The sequence below is a fragment of the Diceros bicornis genome, chromosome 15 (genome assembly GCF_020826845.1).
Source record: "Diceros bicornis minor isolate mBicDic1 chromosome 15, mDicBic1.mat.cur, whole genome shotgun sequence".
NCBI classification, from domain to species: Eukaryota; Metazoa; Chordata; class Mammalia; order Perissodactyla; family Rhinocerotidae; genus Diceros; species Diceros bicornis.
Genome location: NC_080754.1, coordinates 30,608,397 through 30,633,924, shown reverse-complemented (window position 1 = coordinate 30,633,924; position 25,528 = coordinate 30,608,397). Strand labels below are relative to the sequence as shown.

The window sequence follows — 25,528 nt, the reverse complement described above, 5'->3', positions numbered from 1 at the left end:
ACTTACACAAACCTACATGGTATAGCCTCCTACACACCTAGGCTATATGCTACTAATCTTACGGGACCATCGCTGTACATGTGGTCTGTCGTTGACCAAAACGTTGTTATGAGGCTCATGACTATATTCAAATTTCCTCAGTTGTCCCAAGGATCCCATATAGCTTCTTATCCCTCCCTTTAGATTCCTTTACACTAGAACAATTTTCTAGTCTTTTTCTATTTTTGTCTTTCATGCATTGACATTTAAAAAAATCCAAAGTAGTTATTTTGTAGAATGTCCCACAATTTGGATTTGTCTAATTGTTTCCTCAAAATTAGATTCCAATTAAAATATCTTGGCAAGAATATTTCATAGGTGATGTTGTATCCTGCTCAAGATATTACATCAGGAGACACATGATGTCAATTTATCCCATTTTGGTGATGTGAATTTGATTATTTGATTAAGGTGATACCCTCTAGATTTCACCATTGTAAAGAAACCCATCTCCATGTGTAATTAATAAGGTAATCTGTGGGGTGATACTTTGAGATCGCATGAATATCCTAGTCCCAATAACCTTCCGCCCAAAGCTTTTAGCAACCATTGAGGTCTTTGCCTATCAATTATAATTATGGTAGATCACTTTTTCAGTTTGTTTTTATCTGACTTTAAAAGATATACATGCTTATTATAGAAAAGTGTAAAATATTGAAAAGTATAAAGGAAATATAATTTCTACGTACACACAGAGAGCAAGATAAAAATACATGCACCAATATGTGGTACAGCCACTTAGGAATTTCCCCTTTTCCAATGTTTATGTGGATTTTATTTGGGGAAGCATATATGTATTTATAACTTCCTTTAGTTTGTCTAATTATATAATAGATATATTCTTATTGAAAAAGTTTATACTGCACCAAATAGCATTGAAAAGCATAAAATTCATAAACATATCCATGACAAATTTACCTATCTATTTTCTTTTTTATACGTCTCTTAGTCATACTAAGAGCTCTAAAAAAAATTCTGTCCTTTTAATTTTCCCGCCTTGCTTTTAATTAGCAACTTGGCTGTCCTGTTTCCTCGGGGGCTCTCTCCTGCCCATTTTCCCTGGTTTGGGAGTAGTTTCTATCTGGTCTACCACTGCCTTTCTCTGGTCTTGGGGGATGTGATTGGCAACGAGCTGGAACTACAGCAGCTGCCTGAGCCAAGGGGTTTCTCTTGGAACAAAAGGTGTTTATGCTGCAAACTTGAAAGAAAAGGGAATTTAGGGGGAGATATTTTTTAACTGGGGTATGTATTTAACTGCTTCCATAGTCAAGAAACCACTACTACAAGAATCCATACAACCCCTTTACTGTAGAAAGTCTCATAATGACTTATAAGACTCTTCTGATCTTATTAGTAAACAATGTTTTTAAAATAATTGCTAATATTGGCATGCACTCTTGTGTTCTACTTTTACTACTTGACATTGTCTTTTGTAGATTTTTTTCTACTGTGTAAGAACTGGGAATTCATGTTGGAGAATGAGCAAGCCACTTGGGCACTGAACTAGATGATTTCAAGGTAATTCAGGTCTGGTCTTCAGTCTATGGTTCCATGATCTTTTAGGTTTAATGGCAAAATATCATTTCTTCATTAAAGTGTAATGTTTAATCTTTCCCAGTAGTGGGGTTTTGGAGCCTTATCACATTTTTTTTTTGCTAAATAGTTTTATGAGAACATTTCACACAAATAGACCAGTTTTTAAAGTAATTTCCTTAGGGCAGTATTTCTCAAAGAGTTATCTTGGATCATCTGTAACAGAATCACTTGAGGAGCTTGGAAAGATTTCCAGGCCCCGCCCAGATCTAGGAAATCACCAGGGGCGGGGCCTAAGAGCCTATCTTTGAACAGGTATCACACATATCAGAGCTTTAGGACGCAAACATCCACAAAGCACAATCGCTAGTCAGAAGGAAAGGCCTATGGAATGGCTATTTCACATGTGACCAGGCTCTCCGTGGGAAAGAGGGTGGCGGCTGCAGTGTATGAGGGTCCTTGTTCCAGCTGTGGGTTTAGAAAATCCCTCACATTTAACTAGAGATGCTCCACGCGCTAGGACACGTGCAGGACGAGAGGTAAAAGGCTGAATGGCAAGGTCAAGTCCAGAGCAGAGGCGTGGAACTTGCCGGGCTGCCCTGAAGGAAGATGTGAGTTGGAGAGGGCTGGACTCAGAAGCCGGCAGCTGGCTCAGGAATAGCGGCGTGGCGGAGGGCGCCCTGGCGCCAGGGATTCCACAGCGACCTGGAAGATGTGAAGATAGTTCTTAACACAGTTTTCCATACACAGGTGGCCCTGTCCTCGCTGCTGTGTCTCATTAGCCTGTACTTATGGAAGCTGGAGGTAATCTAGCTAAGAAAAAAAAAAAGTCATTTTAGAACCTTATAGCTGGAAAGCATGTTTGAAATCAAACCGAATGGAGAAAACTACTAGAACAAACAAAAGGGTTAAAACTGGTCGACCCCGCCCCCCCCCCCCCCAAAAAAAGAGTGGTTGCCTGAGAAGCAGGACGGTCGGGGGCGAAGGCGCGGAGCAGGGCACTGTTGTTTTTCTTCATCAGCCTTTTGCTACAATCTGATTCTCTCTTTAAAAACCGTGTACCTGCACTATCTTTATTAAAAAAAAAAAACATTTTTAATGTATTTGAAAACAAAGTGATTTACAGCACACCATAAAGGATGCTGAGCGGTCTCAAAAATGCTAGAAATGGTAAAATCTTCTTGTAATTATCGCCCAAAAAAGCCGGTGCTGTGAAATGCAGACTCGGACCCGCTGTCAGCAGCCCTCCCGAGGCTGGACGCGGATGCCGGGAGACGGAAAACTGCGCGCGGCGGCGCCCACGGAGGCAGCGGTGCGGTACTCGCCAGACCCGCGGGACTCGCAGGACTCGCGTGAGGCGGTGGCTGCGCTGTGCGCACGCGCAGAGCCGCGCATTTCCTCTCTTCCCGGAAGTCCCCGGGCGGTGATTTGAATGGACCGTAAGATGCTAGGGGTTGGCAGCTTCTCCGAGAAAAAGGTGGGCAGTAGCAGCCAGAATTCAATTCTAATGGTGCCCACAGTGGCCCCGCCTCGTCTCTCGCAGCTTGAAGAGGCCACTTACTGCCCCGCCGGGACAGTCATGGATGAGCCCAATGGAGGTTGAAGAGGGGGCAAGCGCCCCTGACCCCGGATAGGGACTGGGCCCCGCTGCAGACCCTGAGGACCAGGAAGACAAGAGCCGGGCCCTCGGCGGCCAATCCCGGCAGCTGGTGGAAAATTTCCAACGGAGTCGAGAGGGTATGCTGAGTTCTCCAAGCAACAGGTGAACGGAGGCACTTGGAGTTAACTCGCTGTTGAACGAAGTGTTGGGCCCCAGAGCAGCAGTCCTGGATGCCCCGTGCCTTGTTTGGCTTTCAGAGTTAGGTAAAGAAAAAGCAAATCAGATGTTCTCTAAATCATTGGATTTAGCACCATTCCTTGAACTTCTCTCTTCTCTGAGATTGTCCCTCTCACCTGATGATGACCTTTGGAGTAATACTGGACAGGCTTGTGTAGATTTAGTGAAGAGTCAACATTGCACCAAATCTTGGGTTGATTCAAGGTTCACTCAAGGCAGAGCCTCCTATGCCAAAGCATCAACTTGAACGTCAGTAAAAAACAGTGTAAATTCGAAGAGAGTAGAGCAATGCCCACATACTTGGAAAATGTGGAGGAGGATGATCAAGAAGGGACAGAAGAAGAGGTGGAGAGAATCTGGGAAATGTTGCGAAATTAGTCTTGAGACACTCCTAAGTCATCTCTGTCCTTCTTTTCCTTAATTGGTACAGATTCTTTTTCTCTCACTGTGGAAATATTCATATATCCTTCAATAAAAGAGATGGTTTAGCAAGAATGAGGCTTGACAAAAATAAACTGCCAGTAATAGAGCCTCTCAATGAAGAAAGTGAATGAAGTGACCAGAATCCCCAAGTTTGGAAACAGGTGTTATAATAGTTTTTGATTTACAGTACTGGAAGGAATCTGCAAAATTTTAAAAGGTCCAATGCTGTGATTTCTTCATGTTACAGGAAAGACTGGTTTCTTTTTTTGTGTGTGTGAGGAAGATCAGCTCTGAGCTAACATCCATGCCAATCCTCCTCTTTTTGCTGAGGAAGACTGGCCCTGGGCTAACATCTGTGCCTATCTTCCTCTACTTTATATGGGACGCCGCCACAGCATGGTCTGACAAGCGGTGCATCGGTGAGCGCCTGGGATCAGAACCCGGGCCGCCAGCAGCAGAGCGCGTGCACTTAACCACTATGCCCCGGGGTTGGCCCCGGTTTTTTTTTTTTTTTTTTTTTGTGAGGAAGAGCAGCCCTGAGCTAACATCCATGCCAATCTTCTTTTTGCTGAGGAAGACTGGCCCTGGACTAACATCCATGCCCATCTTCCTCCACTTTACATGGGACACTGCCACAGCATGGCTTGATGAGCAGTGCGTCGGTGCACACCCGGGATCCGAACCCGAGTTGCCAGCAGCAGAGTGCATGCACTTAACCGCTACGCCACGGGGCCGGCCCCAAGTTTCTTTATAAAAAGGAAATGTTATTTTAAATGGATAGTAAAATCCAAACAGAAAGAAGTATATATTATATAATGAAACCAATTTTCAAAGTATATCTGAAATTTGTCTTACTGTTATGTCTCTTTCTTGAGAGATAAAGATGTCAGTCTTCTGTGGGAAACAAAAATTCATTGGCATTATCATAAAAGGGAAAAAATGAAAGAAATCTGGCCTTTCATTTTACAGATGAAGAAACCATGACCAGAAAGGGAAATGACTTGACAAGGCTCACAGTGAATCAGAACTGAGAACTGGAGCCCAGCCATGCTCCTTGGCCCAGTGCCTCTCCTTACTCTGTGGGAGCTCATACCCTATTGTAACAAACATGATGTGAGTGTGGCATCAGATGATGCTCAGAAATCTCTTCATCATACTAAGTACTGGTGGGAGATAAGGGGACTGGTTCTTTAGGATCCAGACAGGATGTTAAGAAAATCTTAGTGATCAGAGCTCTCCTAAATCATAAAGACTTCTTTGGGAGATAAAATGGGTGAAATCCTTTTTTTCCAAAGGAGCTTAAGCAGGGGCTGGATAATCACTTATTGGGGTTGTCAAGGGTATTCAAACCTCTGAAGTCCCTTCCATCTGTGGATCTGATTCTTTGGTTACCAACTGCCTTTCAGGGCATATGTGGCCAGGAAGTACAGGGAGGAAGGAAACTAATCCCTCTTGAGTGTCTGTTTTGAGTCAGGTATTGTGTTGTGCATTTCACATATGTTAATTCATTTAGTCTCCACAACAAGCTTTCTAGGTAGGTATTATTCTCAGTCAGCCTTAGGAGTTCACAAAGGTTAGATAACTGCTCCAAGCTATGGAGATAATAGGCAGCACAGCTAAGACTGTAATACACCATCTCATTCCCAGATGAGTGGGCAGGAGAGGATGATTACACAGATTGTTTCCCAGCCTCTCCCCAGGGTAGGTAACCCCTTGCACTGCTCAGTGAGTCTTCAGGGCAGGTAACTCCCATTATCCTCCTGTTCTGACTAACAGCTAGGGATGAAGCTGCAGCAGAGGCCCGGGACACTCCTACTAGGAGAAAGGCATTTTGGTTGGCACCTCTTCACAAACACTCCAGAGTTCCAGAGCTTTGCATAACAGGCAGATTCTCACTGAACAATGAGGCCAAACTTTGCTTCCCAAATTCTCAGTTTAATCGTTTGCTCTGGATGAAGAGATGTGGGATTCAGCTTTGAGACAAGCTCGGACCACAATGATAGGAACTGCTTTGTGAAGGAAGAGGCTGGGATGATGAGATCCAGGGAGACAGTCAACATCTGGAACTCAAGTAGTTTGTGATACTCAAAGCCACCAAGATCAATTGATATTCTTGGGTGAATGGCCATTTCCATCAGGATCCAACTAATTTCTGGTGCCCCAGGGAGCATAAGCCAGCCTCCCCTTGAGAGAGAGGGGATGTGCTAAAGGCAAGCTCCAGAGATGTCATCATATTCCCATGCCTTCTGCCTTTCTAAAGATGAGCCTGCCTCCTGCCCTGCTGTTACTACTCAGATTAAACATGTTCCCCATGTTCATTCTATAGCAGTGACTGTACATTTCTGCTTCCTGAAAAGTTGTGGGCATAGAGATGTAAAACTCACCAATCAGCTGTGGCCTACCTGAGGCATGCCAGTCATCTTCCTACTCAGGTATCTTCCAATGGCTACCAGTTAGCCACAGAATTAAGTACCAACTCCCTAGCCTCCACAGTCTGGTTCCTTTCCAGCCTCTTTACTCACCCCTTATAGCGCACACTGTACTGCCCATTCTGGACACATTAGATTCCTCCTTCTTTGACTAGATTCTGCCCTTCCCTGCTTCCAGTCCTCTGTGTGGTTTCATCTGCTGGAATGTTCTCCCCCTAACTCAAATCTTTATCTTCCCTCAAAGTACAGCTCCAGTGGTTAAGATTACAAGGCAAACCTGACTTGAGCAAACTCCTTTACAAGACAACCGGGGTCCAGAGCAGTTGGATAAATAGGGTGGTTTGCAGTTCCCTTCTAGCTCAGAGGTCACCTGGGGGATTGGGATCTCTGCAGAGACCTGCAGAACCAACCTGCTTCCAGGAGGCTCCCCATTTTTCATGCTGCTGGGACGAGCACTACCCCTTAGGAGAAACTGGGCAGCAGCGGCTGAGTCACACAGGCTGCTAGGGGTCAGCCAGGAGCAGAGCTGTGTTTCTTGGCATTTCTCCCAGTTCCCCTCATGGCAGACTTCCGTGGCTGTGCTGGGATTCAGACAGATCTCTGTGTTAACAGTGCAATACTTCAATTCACTCAATCAGGATTTATTCACTCTAGTGTTCCTCCCACCTTAGCCCCATTCCCTCCACCCACGATCACAGTACCAAAATAATCCTAAAATGGGGTAGCTGTGCTGGAATCGAACACCTCCTGCCATGCCTCTTACCCTCTGCATGCTCTCAGTTACCTCCTGAAGCAGACAGTCCCCCTAACCTGCAAACCGCATCCCAGCACACACCTTGCCAGGTTGGAGCAAGTCCTGGTACCCAGAGCAGTTGGCTTTGCTTGTCCTTGCAATACCAATGATCTCACAAACACCTGGTTGACCAAGCAGTCCTAGCTCTAACTTCCCACAGAAAAGTCAAGTGGGTGACCAGAGGGCAGGAGCCAGGTCCCACCAGTACCTGTGATTGTGTCCCAGACCCCCAGCACATGGGCCCACCCCTCTCATCAACTAGGCTTGGCCAGGTCCTGCAGAATGGGGCTCTACTGAGACCCAAGCACATTAGCTGTTTGGTAGATGAACTCCTTCCTGGCACCCGCCAGATATTTAGAGTATGGCTGAATCTAAAAGGAAAGGGAAAAGAGAGTCCAATGTCCTTTAGATGAAGGTTTATATCTCAAAGCAAGAGTGGTCTGTGAACTTCTAATCTTCAGAACAAACTCTGGGCATGTCTAGGTCTGTCCACAGGACACAAAGTCTTAGCTCCATTTTGAGCCATGGCTCAGACCAGCCAGGCTCAGCGACAACTCCTGGTTCCTCACTTTCATGGCAGACTCGGCAGAAGCTTACGTTCCTGCCACAGGTGTCACTGAAGGTTGATCCCTGCTCAGTTCCTGACAAACACTTGGCCTAGGGCTCTGAACTGATGAGCTGGCTCCAGAAAGTGTTACTCATCAGAGGTCAAGTCCACTGGCCTCATAGAGCAGCTGTGCACCTGGGATCTGAGCTTCTCCACGTCATCTTTGTTCCCTTTGAGGTTTACATCTTCAGGGTCCCACTGTGGAGAAAAGACACAAAAGGTACTCTCGTGGAACAGACCCTCCCCATCTCTTTTAATCTTGTTCTCGTGGCCCAGATACAGACAAGGACAAACAAGTAAGGGCAGGTTAACTAGGCCTGTGTTTCTAGGACCTAATGGGGCAAGTGTAACTTTAAATCAAGGAACAAATGGGTAGCCACTGTGAGCAGACCAGCACTGCTTCCCTTCCCACCCTCTTTTTCCCTGTCTTCACCAAGTCCTTCTCTAGTAAGACTGAGTCATGTTCCCTGTATCCTGAGAATTCCCACCTCCATGCCTAACTCATTTCTGGAAAGGACCAGGCAAACTCAACCCATTCTTTATGGCCCAGATAAGTACCTCCTCTTCCAGGAAGGCCATCCTGACTGCTTACACTGAGCTCTCGCCCCCTTCTCTCTTTGTACTGCCTGTATCACTCATTTGCAGCTAAGCAGGGACAGCCCTGCCCTTTCTCTTGGCATCCACCTTGTCCTCTCAGGTAGATGATGAGCTCCAAAGAGCAGGGCACCCGTCTGCCCTTGTCCCCCACATGGTGTTTCCTCTAAACTTGAGGTCAACAGACTTGTCAAAAACAAACACTTAAAACCTAATTCAAAGTGGTGGTCACTGCCAGTGACTATTTCACCCGTCTGACTCAGGCAAGTATGGGAAATTGAAATTTGCAGGTGTAGGAGTGAAAGATTAAACAAAAGATGTGGGCATATCAGCATTAATGAAGCTGTTTGCAAAGTCCTCCTTTTGTTCTAATATGATGGATGGGAGAGAGAACTTTGCACACGCGCCAAAAGCAAGGGAATCCTTAGTGATTCCTGCCACGGAGGCAAGTGGGGGTTGGGCTCAAGTCCTCCTTCTGCCACTGACTTGCTTTCTCTTCTCTGGGCCTCAGTTTCTCCATGTGTAAGTTGGGATGTTGGATCAGCAACTAGATAATACAATCTCTTTTATTTCTGAGTTTCTGTGACTGATGATTCTGAGACATAAGGTCATATTTGACAATATCAAAAGACCCAGGAGAGCCAGCCCTGATGGTGTAGTGGTTAAAGTTCCATGCACTCCGCTTCGGCAGCCCAGGTTCAGTTCCCAGGCGCAGAACCACACCACTCATATGTCAGTAGCCATGCTGTGGTGGTGGCTCACATAGAAGAACTAGAAGGACTTACAACTAAAATATATAACTATGTACTGGGGCTTTGGGGAGGGAAAAAAAAAAGAGAAAGAGAAAGATTAGCAATAGATGTTAGTTCAGGGAGAATCTTTCCCAGCAAAAAAAAAAAAAAGACCCAGGAAACAACAAGCAAAGGCCACATAGGATATGTCAGCCTGGGCCAGGCAATCTATTTGGGCAAGAAAATAAAGCCAGGCATGGACGTGCACTCCAAGAAAAACACCCCACCAGCCGCTCAAACTTGAGCTGAATCAAACAGTCCAGTCCTTAGAGGTCGGAGATAAGGTCTTTAAGGTTCCCTGAGCCGCTGACAGAGAATGCCCACTCCATGCCCGTTATAAAACACAAATTGTGGCTTTGTTTTGAACAGAAAGAAAGAGCCCAGTTCGATTAGTGATTTACTGATAACAACTGAACCAAGTTCTACTCCTTGGTAACTAAAAACAGCATCATGTTAAAAGACCACCTCATCCCAGTCCCCCTGTGGGCCAAGGACTAAGCTGATTTGGTTGGTGCAGCTCAGCCCCCTGTACCTGTTTGGGGCTGTACCAGCCGCATTTAGTGCTAACTTCTCATTTATGTTGCAGACTTGGGGGGACACCTCTAAGCAAATTCCTTCCTGACATTATCAAAGACCCCAAGTAAAAGAGGTCCCCGGCCCTCAGCCTCCGTGGCCCGGTTGCCCAGTGGTGGAAGTAGGGGCCCATTCCGTTCTCTGAGGATGGACAGCATGCTTTCAGATGAATGCTGTTTTCAAGCTGAGGCCAACATTCTAGATCACAGTTCTGAGTGTGCTCTGGACCAACCTCCCCAGAGGGTCCAGGGTGCTCACTGAAAAGGCTGATGCCAGGGACCCACCCTAGACCCTATCTGTGGGTGGGGACCTAAGGTCTGGCATATTAACAATCTCCTAGGGTGATCTTAGCCGCCCTGATGTTTCAGAACCACGGCTCCAGCTCCTGAAATGACTTCTTAAGGGTTACTCTTGCTCCTCCTGACTAGTTCAGCTGCCTGTACACAGAAGCAGCTGCCATTTTGATCAGGTGCACGCTTTCAAGTGGGTTAAGTCTTTGAGAACATTTTAAACCTCTTCCTTCTGAACCCTCAGAATAATGTGTTTTTAAACTTCTTTTTAAGTAATAAAAACATTGCTGGAATCCAGGCATAAAGAAAATTTGAGCAAAAGATGATCTACTCTTATCAGAAAAAATCCTGGGAGATGATGGGCACAGGTAGTCGTCATAAAAGATGTGCTCCTCTATCACTTGGAGGAGGGGGTGGCACGGGGGTGGCATGGAAACAGCAGCCAGGTGTCAGAATGACAATGTGGGTATTGTTTATGTCTACTACTGCAGCCACTCTCAGCACCACTAATGACCTGCAGTCACTCCCCTTGTTCACAGACCCTTGTCCACACCACACATCTTCCTCGGTCACGCATCTTCTCTGAGTCCCTACTAGATGGTCAGGACAAAGCAGAAAGAACTCTGAACTGAGAGAGCCCCGAAAATACCCTGATCCTCAGACTCGCCTCTGGTTTTCACATTCTTTTTTTCCTAAAGGAATCTGGCACAGGTCCAGCCACCCAAGGGGGGCTAACAAAAACAGGAACTGAAATCAGCCACAGGAAGTCCCTTCTGGAATAGAGAGAGAGCATGATCATACCTGCTCCGAGTTTAGACTTCCCAACACTTTTGCTGCAGAATAAACAGAGAGATAGAAAAATGTGTTGGATAGATTTTGCCACCATCACAGAGCAGAGCAGAGCTCAGCACCAGCCTGTGTCTGCTCAGTGAGCCAGGAGGCAGGCCCTCCAGGTCTGGGCAAAGGAACAGCTGACTTCAGCAGGCAGAAAGGCAGCAGCTTCTAGCAGCTTCAATGTAGATAGGATAATTGTGATAATTATAAAGGGCTAGAGGTCCTTGGAAAAATTATACATATTTTAAAATTACTATTATTAGAAATTATTATTAGGCATAATTATAATAATAGTAAATCATCTTCCATTTTCTAACCACATGGCTGAGATGAGTCAACTCAAACCCATAAAACTAAGAAAGAGAAATGCAAATAAAATACCCACTTTGAAAATATGGGGTATTTGCTACCTGCCAAGATTCAGTTTTAATCAGCCTTTCCTGCACGGTTGGTTCTACCCCCAGCCTCACATATGTCTGACTCTGGTTCTCGAAGGGCAGTATCGCGGTCTGCACCCTCGTCCAGCACCTCGTGCAGAGCCTGGGAGATGTGTGTTTCTGACACAGAATCTACAAATGTCTGCTGTATCAATCTGTGGACTTCTGTTACACTGAACTGCTGCCCATCTGAACGGTCCACAGGATTTGGCACTATTGTCACATTAAAACAAAGCCTCTACTGTCTTTTAAATTTCCATTTTGAACAATTTTTTAATTACAAGATTTTCAATCATACACAAAGTAAAAGACTAATCTAATGAACACTCATGGACACATCCTGTTTTATTTGCTCTAGCTCCCCAATTATTTTGTTTGCTGAAATATTTTAAGGTAAATACTTTCATCTGTAAATACTTCAGTATGGATGTCTGGTTAAGGACATTTCTTTAAATCCTAAACACAATGACATTATTAAAGCTAAAAAATTAGTGATAATTCCATAGCATTCATCTTTTAATGACCTGTTGGGGGGATACATAAACTGAAAAAAAAAAAAGATTATTGGAGAAGACACAAAATTACTAAAAATGATTGTTCCACACACACTGCAAAAGACAGAAATGTTGATGACAAAACAGGGGTTGAAAAAGTTAAATAACTTTTACAAATGTAATGGAAATGAAAAGAGAAAGGAAAGAAAAAATGCCAACCTTCACCTTTCTTTAGAAAATACAAATGTTCATGCAAAATAGTAACAGTAATCTGTGGTTACCACAGTGAGTGGGTGTTCTGTTTGTTAAAAAAAAGTACTCAGTGCAATGTGATATACCGGATTGTATCCTCGAACAGAATAAGAACATTAAAGGAAAAACTGGAGAAATCCCAATAAAGTCTGTAGTTTAATTAATAATAATGTACTAATGTTAATTTCTCAGTTTTGACAAATGGAGGATGGCTGTGTAAGATGTTAACATTAGGGGAACCTGGAAGAAGGTGTACAGGAACTCTGCACCTTTGCAACTTTTCTGTAAATCTAAAATTATCCCAAAATAAAAAAGTTTATTTAAAGCCAAGCAAACAAAGAAGCTTAAGTCTCCCACTGGATTACAATGAAACTTCCTTTCCAAATCTTCAGCCTCACAGGCAAGTCTACAATTTAAGAAGAGTGCCCTCTAGTGGAGGTCAGAAGTCAGGATTTCTTTTTTAAGTTATTTTAAATCCACGATGATAATGTGCCTAAGGAGTACATTAACCCAAATCTTTGTAACTGAGGTCTCTCCCCACCACCACCCCCCCAAAAAAGTAACAGTAAATAACATTTTATAGTCTTTTCCCCATTCAAAAAGCAAAATGTGTTCATTTTTGTATAGAAATTAAAAAAAAAAGATCACCCATAATTCCGCCCCCAAAAGACAGCCTCTATGAACAGTTATTGAACAGCCCTCTGAAATACACACACACACAAATCAAACTGTGCAAATGACTTTTCTCCCTTAATATGTAATGAGCATTTCCACATATCCTTAATTGTCTTAGGACCACAATTCCATCACCACTGTAAATCACAGCAAATAGTATTTCAATTCACCTCATTTATTTTTTTTTTTTTTTGTGAGGAAGATCAGCCCTGAGCTAACATCCATGCCAATCCTCCTCTTTTTGCTGAGGAAGACCGGCTCTGAGCTAACATCTATTGCCAATCCTTCTTTTTTTTTCCCCTCAAAGCCCCAGTAGATAGTTGTATGTCATAGTTGCACATCCTTCTAGTTGCTGTATGTGGGATGCGGCCTCAGCATGGCCGGACAAGCAATACGTCAGTGCGCGCCCGGGATCCGAACCCGGGCCACCGGTAGCGGAGCGCGTGCACTTAACCACTAAGCCACCGGGCCGGCCCTCACCTCATTTCTAAAAGCACACTTTTTCATGCTTCTGAAACCAAGAAGCATCCTGTAGTCCCTGTCCACAGGGCACGTGGTAACTTTTCCTTTGTTCCTGAAGACTCTGAGGGTATCTTAGCCATTGAGGAACCAGGGTCACACTCCAGGGTTATATTTTATTTTATTTATTTATTTTTGTGAGGAAGATCAGCCCTGAGCTAACATCCATGCTAATCCTCTTTTTTTTGCTGAGGAAGACTAGCCCTGGGCTAACACCTGTGCCCATCTTCCTCCACTTATATGGGACGCCGCCACAGCATGGCCTGACAAGCAGTGCCTCGGTGCGTGCCCGGGATCCGAACCTGGGCCGCCAGTAGCAGAGCGCGCACACTTAACCACTATGCCACGGGACCGGCCCCTGGGCTTATATTTTAGACTACGGAGCTGCATGGGCCCTCAGAGACCATGTGTTCAACTCCCTCCTCTTGTATTTGCAGAGAAGAAACTTCCCCAAACTGGGGAGGTGAGACAGTGCTGGGCTCAGGACTGATTATAAAGGTTTTTGTTTCTTCTGATTATAAAGTTTAAGACTGGCCAGATACACACCAGCTACGATTCTCTCCTAGATGTCATTAAGCAGATTTTCTTTTGACCTGGTACCTTACAGACTTTAAAAATTTACGCCAGATGCTTCAAAATCTCATCCTTTCTCTTTCCTTAGTTAGTTAACTAAGCAGTTCTAACTCGGGATCAAGCACGGTTTCACCTCCCCACACTTTCTTTCCTCCTCTCTAACTGCCCCAAACTCCCCACGCTGCTCCTCCTCCCGGGGCTGCCGTGGGGAGAAGGGGATGTGTGGTGGGAAATGCTTCACAGGCTGTGAAGTGCTGTGCACAAGAAGGAGTAGGGCTTCTGTAGCAAACTGTTTCCATGTTATTGGTCACTCTGAGTGGTTTCACTACTCAACCCTCTCTCCACTCAGGTCCGAACAGGCCCATCGTGAACGGGAGCAGGGAGGGAAGAGCTCGGACCCACAGTGGATGGGTTTCCTTTATAAAGATGATACACAGCTTCACTTCAGGGACATCTCACGGTTGGAACAAAAGGGGCGAGGCGGAGAAGCCATGTGTATTAGAACGGTGGGCAGCAGGGGTTGGGAGTGAGCACCTCTGAACTCCGGGCAAAGGAGATACAAACACTGTGTTTAGGACAAATCCTGGTGGGAAAGGCTTGGCAACCTTGGCTCCTATTCCTGATTTTTTTAAATCATTTTTTTCCAGTTTTACTGAAATATAATATTGTATGTTTCTGACTTTTTGGAAGAAATTTTGCCGTTCAAATGCTGCTCTGAAGAACTGAAGGAGTGGTCTAGGGAAGGGCTGGAAGTAGGCACCATCAAGTCTGATTCAGGAGCAGGACTGCCAGATAAAACACAGGACTCCCAGTGAAGTCTGAATTTCAGATAACAAATAAGGTTTAGCATAGGTATGCTTATCTGAAATTCACATTTCACTGGACATCGTGTATTTTTGTCTGCTAAATCTAGCAACCTGCTCAAAAGTGCAGGAAAGCTTCCTGGAGGAAGCAAGATTTAGCCAGAGCCTTGAAGGGCAGGAAGAGAAGACGAGATAAACAAAGGAATCCAGAGAAGGGAATGCTGGCTGGATGTGCAGAGAAGAACCTGGAGAGTTGGGCCAAGGCCAGACGGTGAAGTGTCCTGGAGGTCAGGCGAAGGGGTCTGGACTTAAACTGTCTGCAGGAAGGAGCCACAGAAGGCCTAAGAGCAGGGAGGCCATAGGGTTGGGGTCAAGTGCTGGGAAGATCCTGGGTAGGACAGCAATGAAAGGAGGAAAGATGGAGGCAGGAGGAGTCAGAAGTGCCTGCACTGGTCCAGGTGAAAGTAATCAGGCCCTTCCCGGGATTTCGGGGCGAGAGGAGGTTTTCCGAGAGTGGCGTCTAGGCAGACACAGCAGCCTGAGCTGCTGTGCTATCACGCTACAGTAACACGTTTTGTTGGTGGTTGATCCTTTTGTTGTCCTGATGGAAGCCTTTCTACGTCTAAGAATCGACTCCATGTAATTAACCACCGCCTACCTCCTCCAACAATACACTTTTACACTTGGGGTTGAGTTGCTAAGTGGGACCTTTAAGAGCACCCAGTCCACAGCTGGGGTTTCACAACGAGCAACTGTGGGAACAGTGCTCCACTGCGGTAGAAGCTCCTTCACATTTCGACCTCGTAAGAGCCTCACCACCCTCCCTGAGGTCATCATTTCCACTTTCAGAGCAGGTGCTGAGAAATGAATGGGTGCAGCTGGGTTCCCTGGCTATAAGGGCCAGAGTGAGTATCAGAGCCCACTTCCAGCCCGTTTCCACGAGGCTGTGTGAGCACCTTTGATAGTCCTGCAAAGCCCCAGCAGCACCCCCACTTGGTCCTCACAATCACTCTGTAATACAGGCAGGACAGGTCCCACGATTCCCATTCACAAAGAGAGAAACTAAAACTCAGGTCAGTGAGAGCCTGGACAAGCCCCCTGGCTCCTGGTCAGTGCTTTCTCCCGCACAGCCCCCCTTCCCTTTGGGGGCCCAGTGGAGCCTCCTTCCTCAGCCCCAGGGGAACCAGCTGACTGCCCCACACATTTCAGGAAGTACTATCTCTCATTGTCTCATGGCAGGTGGCACCACCTCTCCAGGGAGGAAACAGAGCTGTGGAGGGCGGAAACCACGTCCTGAACTTGATTTCTGGCCTTTGGTACCTATTGGAATGTTCTGGCCTCTTTCTTCATACTTCTATGAATTTTCTTATAAAATTAGAACTTTTATAGTCTCTCTATATATATAAATATATATATTCTTTTTTTTTTCTCTTAAAAGAATGATTTGGCTGTAAGAATGGCAAACGTCCAAGGGAATCTGTCCTGGTGTGCTGGTGCTGGAAGCAGGGTTTGGGGAGGAACAAGCAGTCTTGGTTGTCAAGAGCCTGAGGCACAGAATTAGCAGGGAGACACAGGCCTGGGACCTGACCCTCACCAGACAGAGCAATCTGGTCTTTGGCTCTGTTCTCATCCTCCACACATGCACACGTACACACACACGTGCACACATATACACACAACTGCACCAGCTCCGGTTACGGTCATTCTCCAACATGCAGGCTTTGTTCCAATGACAGAAACAGCCTCCTTGCAGAATCCCTACAAAGCTTCTTATACCAGGTCTGTTGCATTGCTAGGAAGCACAGAAGGAAACAATGACTAAACACTTTTTCATCACAAAGCTGGACTCAATCTTTTCTTGCATTCCAGAGGCTAAAAAAAAAAAAAAAAAGCCTTTAAAAGGCACAGGAACAGTTTCAGAGCTGGGGGAAAGTCAACCCAACACTCATAATACAGGTCCTACCTGCCCCAGAGAGTGCGAAGGCCACTCCAGAAAGCCCTGCTCCTTCTGGGCCTCGGCCCCCACCTGTAGACCTTTCTCAACATCATTCAGTGCGCCCTCTGGAGGGCTGAGCCAGGAGTGGGGCTGCCTGTGTTGAATGGCGAGTGAGCAAATGAATGGATGGATCCACAGTCTCTGAACGTGCGTCATCTCGTGTAGAGATGTCCAGAAATCCACACAGCCCAAGCAGATGTCCTCTCTACAGGGTCACCGGTCACACTGAGGCTCCGACATCACTCATCTGGTGGCCTGACCAGCCTAGCCAGTGGACACTTGAGGAAAGGTGGAAATAATCTGAGTTCTCTGTCCACGCGAGCTCCCTCGCCTTACCTGTCTCTGCCTCACTCCTTCTCCTGTTCTGCCATCATTGGAATGACTTGCAAATTCCAGTGTTTTATCCTATTAGACAGGGCACTCTCTGAGAACCCAGGCAGAGCACAGGTGAGTGGAAAGAGCCCTGGGGAGAGAGCCAGTTTTCTCATCTGTAAAGTGGGAATGATGGATGATAAACCTGGTCCTGCACACCTCCCTGGGGACGAGTGCCTGCCAAGGCAGTGGAGTGTAGCAGGTAACAGGGCTTTCAGAGCCAGACAGAGCTGGGTTCAAATCCCAGGTCTGCCACCCATTATTATTATTACTAATGTTTTCTTGGGCGAGGTACTTAAACTCACTGAGTCCCAGTCTCCTCTTCTGGAAAACAAGAATAACAAAGGTACCTGCCTCAGGGCTGTCAAGTGATGATACCAAACAGTGCTTGTAAAGTACGGAACATATAGTACCTGGCGTGTGACACACACAGTCACTGTTAGCAACGAGTCCTGTGATTCTTATTAGTGGATTTAAAAACAGTGAACTAGAGTGCCACTCCTGTGGAGCGTAGTGTTGAGACACCACTCCTTTCTCCACTTCCCCAGCACTGCAGGAAGCAGGTATGCAAAACAGTTGGTACATGTCCCAAGGGCTGGGACATAAAACCACCACCTGAGAGCTAAGTTACAGAAGCATAAAGGACCACAGAAGACATAAACACATCACCTTAATGACACAGAGCGGCTCCCAGGCCTGCAGAGCAGAGCTGGAAAGCGTTCACGTATGGACCCAAGGGGTCAAGGAGAAGCAGAGCTGCTCAGCAACAGACACACAACGCGAGGAGGTTGAGGGCACGGAAGCCCACCTCAGGGAGGCCAGGGGGACGGGCAGGGGTGGGGCAGCCGCAGAGTAGGAACAGATGCCCCGGGTGTCTCAACCCACCTGGGAGGAGGTGACAACCTAGGGCCCGGCATCGATCCATATGCTCCAGCCCCTTGGGAGTGTGGTCTGGAGGAGCAAGGCGAGGATCAGACTCTCGACCGCGACCAATTTACTGAGTACCTTCCACCCTGCAAGGTGGGTTCAGGCCAGCTCGTCTGTCCTCATGCATTTTTCTTTCAAATTCCCACCCTCAGAAAATGCTTGCTGAATGAGTGACCGAACGGGCAGGTGAAGTGCGGAGTTACACTCACCGGCTAAGAGACACCTTCTCCATCACCTCCAGCCATAAAGGAACCAGGGTCTTTCAGGAATATTCCTCTGACAGGCGAAGCTGTCAAGCCTGCACAATCCCGCCACCCAGAGGCAGCCGCTGGTTGGTGGGCTTGTGGGTTAACTTTAATTTCCTTCTTTACGTTTTCAAATTTCCTACCATAAACATGTATTACTTTTAAGAACAGAAAATACAGATTACCAGAAGGCCCAATGGCTCACACACCTGACAGAAGCCTCACTGTCTCTGCTCACGGATTAAACGGTCTGTGTCGGGAGATTTACAACCCCATTGACCTGTCAGTGTATGTGTTTAGTGAAATCCTAAATTGATGTCTTCACAGGCCGCAGTGGCTTTGTCGTTTGTAGCATATGGGTGTTTTACGGGTGAAACTGGAGGACTGTCCTGGGGGGACTCCGTGGGGTGGGCTTGGGCAGCCGCGCTTCGGAAAATATATTCCTTTTACCATGGGCAAAAGCCTACATTTCCATTTGCCTAATTTAAGAGTGTGACCCTGTCCCCTTGGAATTTATATATGTGGTTAGAAAAAAAATGTCTAAAAAGAGAGAGAGCAGGGGAAGAGCAAGAACTGCAAAACACAGAAATGGCCCAAACCAGCCATGAAGACAAATTTCCGAATTTTTCAAGGTGACTGTCCAAACCTTACCTCAATTGAGGGTGGGTGAGGAAAGTCGCCCTTGTGTCCACAGAGCGGATGTTGCTCCCGCTCTCCCAGTCCCTCCCTGACTCACCGACTTAGCTGTCCCTTCTCCTCACAGAACACTTTGCTGTCAGGCCCATTCTTTCCCCTCAGCCTTAGAGCTCTGCCAAGACTGCTGGCTCCAGGCTGCCAAGCCACGTGCCTTGGGTGTCCTACAAATCCTGAGACTGGATCCAAGAAATAAGCAACACCCAATGACATGGGGATACGTGGACCCCAAATGGTCCTCGGTCTGGTGCAGAATTCCTCACTCAAAACCCAGCTTTCAAAGACCAGCTGGGTTCCAGGACAGAGGGACAGAGAAAGATGACAGCAGCCCAGGCCCTGCCCACGCACAGCCTGGTTGGGGGAGACAGGCCCCTACAGCTCACCAGGCTACACAGCAACAGTGGAAGTTGTGTAAGAGAGGTGAATGCTCTGGGCACCCAAGGGAAGGAGCCATTAACCTCTGGTGTACGTGTGGGTGGGTGAGTAGTTTCACACAGCAGGTGGCACGTGGAGAGGATTCTGACACATGGAAACTGGGCCAGAGAAAACCCTAGATGGAAAGGCCCAGAGGCCTGGGGACAGGGGAACAGGACACGGGCAGACATCTAGGTGAGGGTAGGCTAGGGGCACAAGGCTGGGGCAGGTATGAAAGGTCTGGAACCTCACACTATGGAACCTGGACTTTACCCCACAGATCAATGGCTCTAAGTCTTCAGATTTCAGGGTCCACTATGAGTTTAACAAATTTGGGGGACTTACTCAGGATGGCTAACTGATTATTTTGCCAGATAAGGCCACTAAAACCAAAACCAAAAACTCGACAACAACTACCACTCACTACCATTATCATTTCATAAAAGGGCATTATAACACCAAAATAGTAAGAGAACACAACCCCAGAATGAAGGAGCGTCCTTCTCCTCAAAAAGACAGCTGACACCCTCCTGGACACCACACATCCACTACACTGTCCTTGTTCTCATTTTCCACAGACAAAGAGAAACTTTCTCCTAGAAGGGGGCCGGGAGCCACAGCTGTGGGACCAACAGTCACAGGACAGCTCAGACCTGAGAGGTATACCCGTCTGTGACATGTGTTTTGTTCACAGATCCAGAAATTCAAAATGAGGTGAAGTTTATGACAATACCTGGCATTGTGCCCAGGCATCATATATGACCCCTAGAGCTCGACAGGGCACAGCTGGTGGTGCCCCAGGGCGAAGAAATGCTTCCACGGTCAAATGGGTTTGAGAAACACTGAGATTCTTTAAAAGTTAATTATTCATGCGTTTATTTCTGTAAGACTTGAACGTGCAAGCGATTCTTCAAGACGGCACTGCAGTACGCAGTGTTTTTCTGACTCATGTGACCGTGGAAACCTCTCAGCACCGACAGCGTGGGAAACTCCTCGGCGGCTGCGGAGCCCCACGGATGCTGATTCATTATCTACAGGCGTGAGGTTCCTGTGGGCGGATGAGCGAGCAGCAGGGCAGGCAGCAAGGAGGACCAGCAAGTGTTGGTGAAGGAGGGTGAGTGTGTACCTCGAGGTCGGAGTTGGTGGAGGACACCTCGGAGGAGCTGCTGGAAGACACGCGGGCCCGGATGACCTGAATGGGAGGGTACGAGGGGGGCTCCTGGAGGGACACGTCTCCAGTGCTCGTCTGACCGTCGCCGGGCAGCCTGGTGGCGCTGCAGCCTGCCTGCAAGGGGTGTGGGAAAGGGCAGGCAGGGAGACAGTGTATTTTATTGCTGAATTGGCAAAGCAGTCACATACTCCAGTATTCGACAGGTAATCCCTGCCTTGCCTCTTTGAAGGGGTGTCCCGGGGCTCAGATGTAAATGCCCCGGACACAAGAACAGCTACTCGTACTGGACCCCAAATCATGAAAGGCTCCAGCCCTGGATGGGTTAAGTGCACAGCTTCATGTGACAGACGGCTGGACAGGCGGAGAAAGTCCACAAAGGAGACAAAGGCAGCGTTCTTTGTGGACTGTCTCACCCCTGGGCGGGGTGGGGAGGCAGAGGCCTCCCAGGCAACAGCCATCATAGATTCTATAAACTCCCCAGGGCCTGACCACACCTGAGTCAACAGATAAAATGGAGTTTTCAGGTGCTCCAAGCTGTTGATCCTCATGGCCCCACGGCCCTCGGCCCTCAGCTCAGCCAGAAGGGGCTGCATCTCGGAAAATCTCTCCTTGGGGCCGGTGCTCAGGAGGGGACGCCGGAAGATGAGCGAGCACCCTGTGGTTCTTGTCCACTTCCACATGGCTGTCTGAACAGGGCTTCTAGCAATGCACAGGGCTACAGGGCACCCTCTTCACCACAACCTTGCCCGTTGGGACATTCTCACAAAAAAAAAAAAAAGAAAAAATTTGCTAACGAGCAGGCACGAAATGGCAGCACAGGGAGCATGTTGTCTTTATAAACGCTCAGGTCCCAGAAGCAGACAGGCTCAGTATGAAACCAATTTCTGTGATTTTCTATCTACAGGATCTCGGGCAACTGACTTACCCTCTCTGTGCCTCAATTTAAAATAATAAAATTATTAATTATTAATAATAATAATAGAAATAATAGCATCTACCTTGTTATGTTATGAGAATTTGATTTAATAATAATAATTTAAAATTAAAATACAAAATTAAATTAAATTAAAAATAATTTAATAATAATTTTAAAAAGCAACCATGTATGAACCATTGGTGTCAGCCATTATGCCAAAGAAGAAGCAGTATAGTACAGTGGTTAGGGGCACATACTCCGTCGATACAGGTCTGAATTCTGATTCTAGCACTGCCAAACTCTGTGACCTGGAGCAAGTTGCTTAACTTCTCTGTGCTCCAGTTTCCTTATCTGTAAAATGAGGATATTACCTCAGGGATTGGCTGCCCGGCTTATAAGAGTTAATCTACGTAATGCACTTAGACCAGTAGCCTAGCCCACACTAAGCATCAAGGAAGCGTTGGCTATTATTTACTCAGAGCCTGACAAGGAGTTACCCTCAATAAACTGAGTACCAGGGGATGGAGGCCCTAGAGACGAGGGAGGATTCCTGCCCAGGCTGGACGGTGGGCTCCGGGCTGCAAGGAGCTGGCTCGGAGACACCTCTCGCCCTCTAGTGGACACAGAAGGAAGAGCCCGAACAGAAGTATGGGCTCAAAAATGTGCTGGCACGCCCCAGCAGAAGAGAACGGAGGAGGAACCCACTCCTCCTTCATGGAGTCTGTTTCCCAGCAGGAATCCACTCAAGATTCAGGCACTGGAAGGGTTAATAGTGCAACTTTTGCGCTATTATTTTTCAGAAGTTCCATGATTTAAAAATTGCCTAGTGCCAAGCTTTGGCCGGATGCTGCCAGGATTCTCTGAGCTTTCCCGGGGGCTTCCCGTCACCCACCACCCCCATCGGAAGAAGGGCGTAATGCCGCAGTGGGCACTTCATTGTGAAAGCATGCTCTGAATCTCTCTGACCTTCACTTACATCTCACACAGGGTTATCTGCACCACTTCCCGAGGAACAGCAACAACAAAGAGTAAAACCTCTCTCAGGCCCACACTCTCCCCGAGCGCCAGTGTGTCCGCGGCCACCTCCGCGGGGCCTCTGTCCCTGGACTCTGTGTTCCAAACGCACCTTTACGGAGAGCCAATAACCTAACACGCCGGGGTCCAGGCAACCGACACAGGAGGAGACAAAGCTTATATCCCAGCAGGAGACAGACAGCGAACAAAGCAAAAGTAGTGATGAGTGCTTTTCAGAGCATTTAAAGGTAATAAATTAATATGACAGTAGGGTGGAGGCGATTTTGAATGGGTGGTCGGGGAAGGCTTCTGGAGGAAGTAACAGTTAAACTGAAAACAAGAAAGACGTAAAAAAATCAGGAGAAAGAGCATTCTAGGCAGAGGAATGGAGAGAAATTCTGTGCAGCCAGAGACAGACGAGCGGGGAGCAAACCAGAGACAGGGAGATAGTGAGCACTGGGCTGGTGGGGCCTTGGAGCTGAGATTTTATTCTGCATGAAATGAGAAGGCAGAGGAGTGTTTTAAACAAAAGAAGGACAAGATGTAATTTACATTTGTAAGAGACCCTTCTGGCAGCTGGTTGCAGACGGAGGCTGGGACCAGAATAGCAGCGGAGAGGAAAACCAGTTAGGAGGCTGCTGGGTCTATTTTAGAAGTATTTACAAGACTCGCAAGGGATTGCACGGGCATGGGCGTGTAGCGGGGGGAGGAGAGGAATTTGGGGCTTGACCAACTGTGCCAACAGTCGTGTCATTTACTGAGATGAGGAAGATGGGGGAGGAGCCAGTCTGGGCATGGAAATCAAGGATTGTTTTGGACATGGTGTGGGATGCCATGTGGTGAGGCTGAATAGGCAGCCGGGCAGCCAAGACTGAAATTCAGGGAGAGGAAGAGGATGGAGACTCACTCTGGGGAAATGAGCAAGAGCTGGATTCAGAGCGATGGGACTATGAGACTGGAAGAGTGCACCAAGATAGGGGAGCCCTCCTGGGACAGAGCTGGGGTCCTGCAACCTTCAAGCCCAGCTTCCCAGGAGGAGCCAGCAGAAGTGATGGGGAAGGAGACCTGTGAGGGCTGGCAGGAGAGGGAGGGCCCCAGAAATCAGAAGCAGCTAGTGGCCAAATGAGTCGAATCCCAACTAGGACAGAAATGACGCCGGGATTTAGCAATTTGGAGGTCCCTGGTAACTCTGACAAGAAGAGTTTTTGTGGGGTAGCGGGATGACGGAGCGGACTTCTTCTCACCTCTTTCCCTCTTTTCTCCAACCCTCTTCCTCCTGAGGAGCCCCGCGTGCAGGCCAGACCCTGGGGGTCGTCTGGAGCCCTCGGTCTCGCTCACCCCACATTCTCACCCCCCCCCCCAACGCTCTCCCTCCAACTCTCTCCACTCCATCTCTGCTTCTCCATCTGCTCCAGCCTTGGCTCAGGCCACTCCATCTCTTTCCTGGACTTACAACTGTCCCTCACGGACCGCCTTGCTTCTAGTCTCCTCTCCCCTAGCCCCCGCCCCCTAACCTTGCCTGAGTGACAGCTCTAAAATGCACTTTTGACCCTGGGTCTCTAGCTCTGAAGCCTCCTGGACTCCCATCACTCTCGGGATGACGGTCAGCCTCCGAGGTGTGTGATCTTACCCTTGCCCCCTTTCCACCCTGTCATCTCCCGAATTCCCCTCCATCGGTCCCTCCACTGAGGCCTTGGAGAGCTCCTTCCTCTTCTTACATGTCTCCCTGCCTCATCCTGCCCATCCTGCAGCTAAAGTGTCACCTCCTCCAAGAAGCCTTCTATGACTACTTCCCATCTTCTGGACACCCAGCTGTGGCCACTCACCTCCTGCACTGGCTCGATGGTCAGCTCCATGTAGCGACTGATGGCTGCCATCGTCCTGAGTGGCTTGCAGTGGGGCAGTGTCATGAGAGGCACCCAATCTGCATTCTTTCAAGTGGAGAGGGAGAGACAGAAAGGAGAAGTCCTAAAGTTAGGAGATGTTTTCTCAGAACAAGGTCCTGTTTTCTTCCAAAGAACCCCTAAAGTATTTTGTTCTTTTATGGCACAGCTCACTTGCTGCTCCTACAGGATACATCTTATCTCTTTGAGGTCACAGTAGGTCAGTGGTTCCCAAAGTTTGCTGCACAGTGCAATCACTGGGCATCTAAAAAAACAAAACAACCGGTGTTCACCTCTCACCCCCAGACATTCTGGTTTAATTGGTATGGGATGTGACCTGGGCATAGGAGAGCTTAAAAGTCTCCAGATGATTCTAACATATGGCAAAGTGTGGGAACCACTGCAGTAGGTGCTAAATAATTGCTTTTGTAAAGCAGCAGTTCTCGGCTTTAGTGTGCATCAGAAGCCCCAGGTAGACACTAAAATATAGATTGCTGGGCCCCACCCTCAGTCTCCGATTCTGTAGATCTGGGTACAGCCCTAGAATCTGCATTTCCAACAGGTTCCCAGGCGATGCTGGTCCAGGGACCACACTTTGAGAACCACTGTTGTCAGGACTGCTGAAGAGACTGCAAAGGCTTCTCCTTCGTCCCTTCAGAGCACTAAGACACAGAGTTCTCTCTAAATAGTTTAGCTCCCTTTTGGGATATAATTTCATAAAAATTTCCAGAAAGGAATGAAAATGACCTCTCATTATAGCCTTCATGGGAACTCGGATCTTTGGTCCAAGCACCTATATAAACCCTTTTACCTTGGTCACACGCACCACTATCTTGTTAAGCCTAGAACATTCAGAGGAGTAGTTTTCCTTTTTATCTGTCTGAATGTCCCCTGTGGCCTCCCTAACTCCCCTGCACCCTGTCCCAGCCAGTGGACTCGGTTCACTCACTATCTCATTTCCACTCTCTGAAAGAGGAAACTAAGGTGGTGAGAGCCCAGATAATAGGCAAGATTTCTTCCTCAAAAAATTCTTAGAAAAGAAGGAGCTGCTTAACAATCAAGTCCTTACAAGCTCTCTTGTATTATAAGGTACTTTATCAATTATTTGGCACCAAGGACTTTTGACAAAGGCAAAGTGCCTCTGTTAGGATAAGTTCTGGCTACTGATAGAGGTCACCTGATTAACTCAGTAAAGGAAGGAGACAAGCACGGTTACCCAAGACATACTCTTAACTGGTGTATGACTAATTGTAAATGGTGGATGTTATGTTATTGTCAACAACACTTTTAAAGATCAACTTTTTAGCAATATTATCTTAAAAAAAAAAAAAAGCCATGTTAGTGGTGGTGATGATGAAGATGTCAAAGATGCATACAAAAATGGGAATACATGTTTTTATG

General features: G+C 47.1%; 1 protein-coding gene across 1 annotated transcript in view; it reads right to left on the bottom strand.

Moving 5' to 3' along the window:
- Positions 1–5,350: 5,350 nt before the first annotated feature.
- TMEM44 (transmembrane protein 44) overlaps positions 5,351–25,528 on the bottom strand; it is a 32,833-nt gene continuing 12,655 nt past the window's right edge. The window contains exons 8-10 of the mRNA XM_058556090.1: positions 24,071–24,175; positions 20,270–20,428; positions 5,351–7,859 (exon numbers count right to left, since the gene is read on the bottom strand). Coding sequence (XP_058412073.1) covers positions 7,749–7,859; positions 20,270–20,428; positions 24,071–24,175 — 375 coding nt within the window. The 3' untranslated portion in view covers positions 5,351–7,748. The remainder of the gene's footprint in view (positions 7,860–20,269; positions 20,429–24,070; positions 24,176–25,528) is intronic.